The sequence below is a fragment of the Gobio gobio genome (assembly GCF_949357685.1).
Source record: "Gobio gobio genome assembly, chromosome: 16".
NCBI lineage: Eukaryota > Metazoa > Chordata > Actinopteri > Cypriniformes > Gobionidae > Gobio > Gobio gobio.
Genome location: NC_137109.1, coordinates 46,913,968 through 46,920,318, shown reverse-complemented (window position 1 = coordinate 46,920,318; position 6,351 = coordinate 46,913,968). Strand labels below are relative to the sequence as shown.

The 6,351-nt window shown below is 39.0% G+C and overlaps 1 protein-coding gene across 1 annotated transcript in view; it reads right to left on the bottom strand.

The window, feature by feature from the left end:
• The window catches only part of tlx2 (T cell leukemia homeobox 2), a gene marked incomplete at its 3' end in the record, with an annotated part of 10,365 nt that extends 4,238 nt beyond the window's left edge, over positions 1-6,127 (bottom strand). Inside the window, exon 1 of the mRNA XM_079839279.1 lies at positions 5,402-6,127. Coding sequence (XP_079695405.1) covers positions 5,402-5,882 — 481 coding nt within the window. The 5' untranslated portion in view covers positions 5,883-6,127. The remainder of the gene's footprint in view (positions 1-5,401) is intronic.
• Positions 6,128-6,351: the final 224 nt, after the last annotated feature.

Here is a 6,351-nt window from a genome sequence, read left to right as displayed (position 1 = left end):
ACGAATGAGCACATATGCAGTGTGTGTGGCAAACTGTGCTCGCGAATTGGTGAATACAAACAAGGATGTAACCACATAATCAGGAATAAATATCATATATGAATCAACCTTTTGCTGCCCTTACTGCTGCTAAAGTTATCCTGAAACTGTGGTTGGAACCATCTACCCCAGCTATGTCTACTTGGATGTCCTATTTGCTGGACTGTACCAGCTAAAGTACAGTGCCACCAGAAGGACAATTGAATTTTGGTTGGACCTTATTAAGATTCTTTCAAAAATGTTAAAATCTTGAGATGTAGTGGATATCCTTTATATTTATTGTTTTGGTCTTTTTTTTTTTTTTGGTTGTTTTTTGTCACTTATTTGCTTATTTTTCTAAAATTGTATTTATATATTTTAACTTTGAGTCTTTTTTCTATATCTTATGATTGTGGGCGGATATTGGGCTTTGTTGTAATAGTGGATATCCTTTATATTTATTGTTTTGGTCTTTTGTTTTGTTTTGTTTTTGTTTTTTTGTTTGGTTGGTTTTTGTCACTTATTTTTCTAAAAATGTATTTATACATTTTAACTTTGAGTCTTTTTTCTATATCTTAATATTGTGGGCGGATATTGGGCTTTGTTGTAAATAGTGGATATCCTTTATATTTATTGTTTTGGTCTTTTGTTTTGTTTTGTTTTTTTGTTTGGTTGGTTTTTGTCACTTATTTACTTATTTGTGGGCAGATATTGGGCTTTGTTGTAAATTGTTGAAAATGAAAAATGTCTAATAAACAAAGAATTAAAAAAAAAGCCAATATTAATATGAATTGTGTCCCTCACATGTCTGACATGGAGGTTACACCCCTATGCATATGTTCATATATTAGTGTTAATATAATATGATTGTGGGTGGATATTGGGCTTTGTTGTAAATAGTTGAAAACTTAAAATGCCTAATTAACAAAGAATCCAAAAAAAAAAATCAACCTTTGAAAAAGCCAATATTAATATGAATTGTGTCCTTCACATGTCTGTACATGGAGGTTACACCCCTAAATGCTTATGTTCATATATTATTGTTAATATAATAACATATAATGAATATTGCCCAAATTAACATGTAACATGTTTACAATGACAGTATCTGTGTAGTGTATGTGAAAAAATAACATGAAAGGGAGAGATTAAATAGTATATGCCCCATTCTTTTAAATGATATATGGTTCAGAATAACTTAAATAGTGTGGCCATCATAAAATGAGGAACTGGACTATGACAAATTGGTGTGTAAAAACCTGTTTTTGAGTAAACCAAGCGAGTGACCTTTGACCAAGGTGTTCTGATCCTCGTGGCTGGACTTGGGTCTTGCATCGGTTGGCTGGCCGTGTGTGAAGGCAGACAGATTGAGACTTTTCTGTTTGGCAAGTTGGCGATCGGTCTGTAAATGTCTCCCTCAACTACATTCATGCACGTTCTCGTGTAATTGAAGATTCGCTGCTGGGCTGTCGGTGGCTCTCAGAAGAACTTCTCAACAGCTCACACTAGTCACGCTGGGATTCCTCAAGGTCTGACACGAGGTCAGGCTGACATTGAATCTGTTTTCGTGCACCTTATAGGAGATGCAGCATGATTTATTGGGGCAACTGATTAAAAAAAATATTATAATTTGATTTATTTCGATATTTTATCAGAACATTCCTAATGCCTATAGTTTATTAGACAAGCCAGTAAAAAGACTTCTGATTGGATTAAGCGCGTGGACTCTTCATTCCTGTGCGTAATTGGATTTGATTGCTTTTAATTAAAGCGCTGATCTTGAGTGACAGGCGGCACGCGTCATCATCAATTTAGCACGCGGGTAATGCTCGGTCTGATCCCAGCGCGTTCGACATCAAAACGACCAAATTAATCATATTGTGTTATGCGATGTTTGATTCTATTTTGATATCACCGCTTTTACTTTTTCTTATATGTCAGGTGCACTCTAAAAAAAAAAAGGTTCTATATGGCACCAAAAATGGTTCTTGGCTCGTAATCATAGGGGAACCTTTTTTAGTGCTATTTGGTTCTTCAGCAGTTCTTCAGAGGTTCTTCACTGGTTCTTTGACTAAGGTGCTATAGCACTAAAAAGGTTCCCCTATGATTACGAGCCAAGAACCATTTTTGGTGCCATATAGAACCTTTTTTTTTTTTTAGAGTGTGTGCAGAATGCAGAACAAAACTAATAAAAAATAAAATTCCCAGAAACACTCCTCCGCAGATACATATGTGGGTCAAATGGAAACAAAAACAATCCCCGTATTCACTCCCGACAGCAGAGGGAATTCTAAATGATAAGTCTGTGTAATAAAATTTATGGTGAGCACATCAAAAAATCAAAGCTTGCCTTGGAGAATATGCGGCCAGTAATAAAATCAGTTATACGTGATATCACCTTCATGCGACAGCGCCTGCCTTTCCCATTGCGAATATTACCTTTGTAGAAATCTAATAAATATACATGTAATGGATTCAAAGCGCGATATTGAAATATAACATGGGCATTTGTCGCTATTTACGCGCAGTAAGGCAAAACAGAATGTGCCTTTAAATTTCCCCTCATGCTGGGAATTGAAATATCGAATAAAATAAAATAATTGTCAGGAAAAGCCATAAACCGTCCGCTCAAGAGCCTAGTCGTCCCCTTCAGACACTGTCACCATGGCTACACGGCCTCGTCTCAGTTTCATAATCATTTGTATTTATGGGTGGGAAAGATCATTATTGTCATTTCAGATTGAGGGGCATCCACATGCAATTTCATTTTCCAATTTCTCCAAGGCCAGTGCTATCAGATTACGACCGTCACCTGCCCCGTGTTGTGATGCAGCTGGACCCAATAGCCCCCACCACCAGCGGGAACACAAATAAATGCACCTACTGATGAATATACTGTTATGTGAATCAGTGCAAATACAGGCGCTAAACACAAGTCGGAATCACAGGACACGCGCGTGTTTCTTGTGTCTTCAGTGCAGATTCTGGCATTGTGTGCGTTGGAAAATGCTCCATTATTAGCAGTTAGTTCGCTTGTGTAGCTCCTCGCACGTCGCAGTTGTCGCCGACGCTGTTAACAGGGACAGAAAAGCCGCGCGTAAAGGCCGCGCGCCGTCACCATCGCCAGAGCACCTGTGTTTATCGACTGATCTGTTTATGCATTTCTGGATTTTTATAAACTTGCAAACTGCCAAGGAGTCAATTAACAAAAGAACATGTGGTATAGCCTTTCATCGCCTCCCAATCCGGCATGATATGTCCGGCCTGCAGTGCATATCGAGTCTCAGGCCTGCCCGTGCGCCTATACGCGCCGTGACACTTGTGGTGAAATGCAGACATGCAATTCAAGCTGACGGAGAAAATAACTGGGGAAAAAGAGAAACCTATTTCAGACAGGCTTCGTGACTTTACAACAAGGCCTGTGTGCGTTTGTAACTGTTAATGAATTGCAATGTTTAAACTACCGTTATATAGCCTACCTTATAATGCTATTATAATCTAAATATCTTAAATGAAGAGACAGCATTGAAGCAATTTATTATTCTGTATATTTTAAACCATGATATTTTATTCATATTTTCATCAAACGGTATTGTTTGTGTGTTGATATGCTTGTATATATCTATGTCGTTTTACATTATTTAGCGTGTTATATACTGTACGTTTAATTTCTGATACGTAAAAAAAACTGAAATAGGCCTTGCGTTTCTTTGTATCCAGCGCAATTCAAAGGCACGGAAGAAATAAAATATAATAAACGAGTGGCCCAAAGTGACTATGAGTAAAATTGATAAGCATATTTACAAAAGAGCATTTGCAGTTGACATATCATTCTCTCATTTGAATAATTAATGCGAATAGAGCGGAATTGTGAATATTTAATGCGCCGAAATCCATATTCTTCTTCATTTTCATCTCTCTCTGAGTGACGTCATTTGCGAACTGACCGAGTGGAAAACGGAGACAGAGACGAGACGTGATGCTACATTTCCTTATTATTTATTATGTGGAATTCACTTCATTCAAACATGCATTTAAAAGATAATTACGTAAATAAAAAGATGATTTTTTTTCTAGGCCTAAAGAAATCTCAATGCAAACAATCTAATAATAATCAAATATCACCGTTTCCTTTTCTGTAATCATACGCTAGGCTATTCTTCAGAAACGCATGCTTTTGTCCCCCCCGTCCCACTTGGAAATGTTATCCAAAATCGTCCTCTGTTGGATCTCTATTGGTATTATGTTTGCGCAGATTAAAACGATTTGTCAACATGCCATTACGCATTACTACTGGCTGTGACATACTGGCAACATTTAGCTCCCCGAACCACTGTATCATGATTCATTTGTCCTAAAGGCCCAGAGAGACAGTAGCTCAGGAATATAGACGTGACTCTGTGTCATAAAACCATTCCGCGAGAAATTGTGATTTTGAAAGCCATTGTGTTTTTATGAGCAACACACGCGGATATAATATCTGCAGGCCGAGATGATGCCGGCGCAACAGCATGTGCCGTCTCAAAGACAACTGAATTATTGTGCGCGTGCTGGTTTAAAAGATTGTCTGGTGTTCCTCCTCAATGTTCAGATGTGTCGCGGGGTAAAGCTAAAGTGTTTACAGGATTCCCCATATTCATTCAAGCGCAGTGCAGAGATGCGAGATATCAAGTGTTTTTAGCAAGAAGAGGAAAAGGAAACGGGTAAACCGAAATAACACCTAATACAAATAATCATCTAGGCTAAAGTTAGAAGGCGTTTATTTTAAATTAAAATCAATTCGGCTGAAAAACTTCAATTCTGTTAGGCTGAAATATTATATTTATTCTATATGCAAATATATTGTATTGTATTGAAACGTGAATGTTGCATTTTAATGTTAAAAGATCGTTTTTTAGAGTCAAAGAAAATATTTCAGTGGAAATGTGGGCCTGCTTTTAGCTTTGAATTTCTGTTATGATATTTTTTCATTTATTGCTTACAGTATGAATATGTTTTATTCTTGTAATCTTGAGATTGTCTCTAAAAGGAGCAGTGTAGGCCCTGATATTAAAATATTCCCAAGCGTTTTTTAAGCCTGTGTGTTTCCTTTTTTATTATTACTATTCATATTTTTATATTATTATTAATTTCTGGGGGGTTTTCTGGGAAATAACTGCAGCCATTTACGTTTAATCACCAATTAGAGTTGTTTCTCTTGGTGTAAAAGACGTTCATTCAGTACTTCTGATGAGCTAATGAAACCATTTTCTCATTGTAGCATTGTAAAGTCAGCAACAAACGAATTGTCCGTCTTCCGTCTTGATGTTGGTCATAATTAATAGCCAGCTTTCTAACATAGCATATTAATTTGGCCAATGCTGTAAATATAATCAAGTCTTACCGGTCAGCCGATCTTTCGCAAACCTTCTGCTGCTCTCCATCCAGGGGAACGTGAAGCTGGCGGGACTGCCCATGCTGGGTACCGTGTGCATGGTGGGTATCCCCGCCGCGATGCCCGGCGGATGGGAGGTTGTCGGCGGGTGATGTGCGGGTGGCATGGGTCTGTGGGCCGGGACGCGGATGACACCGCCCGCATTCCCTGAGTTCACGTTAACGTTCATATTCATGCTCACATTCATGTTCATGTTTACGTTGTAGGAACCTGGCAGCCCGGGCGCCATCGAGCAGGCCGGATTGTACACGCTGTTGTAGCCGTTGGCATAGACGTTCGGCGCGAGCGCGTAGTCCGGGTCGCCGGTTCGGCTCGGGAGCATGCAACTACTCGGCTGATCGGAACCGTTGAGAATCTGATCTATTCCAAAGCTGATGGGTTCGTGCTGCTGGTGGGTCTGGTTCACCTCTTCGATCCCCGTGTGCTCCATCGTCGCGCTTCTCTGGAAGATTGAGATGTTTAATTCCTAAAACTTCAACGCAATACGGTTTATTCCCAGAGATATACAATTTGATTTAGATTTTTTTTTAAACAAAAAAATCAAAACAAATATTCTTCCTTGAAGTGCTCAGAGCTCGTGCAATTTATATCGCTGCCATTTGATGCACAAAAACAGCGAAGAACAGAAATCACATGGACTCCTTCACGATTAAATCAACGTTATCCAACACTTTCTTGCATTGCGTCTGGCTCTTTTTCAGTTCCATGATGATGATGATGAAGCCTTAAAAAAAGCAACTCGCCAGTCGAAAGGGCTCCGCGCTCACGGTTAAATCCCGGAGTGATGAGTTGCCAAGTTGTAGCAAACAAAAGTGACGCGTATCTGGAGTGGTGCCGTACCTCAGAAAGGCGCGCGGGCCAGACTTGAGCTCATCACTGTTATCTAAAGTGAAGTGTTA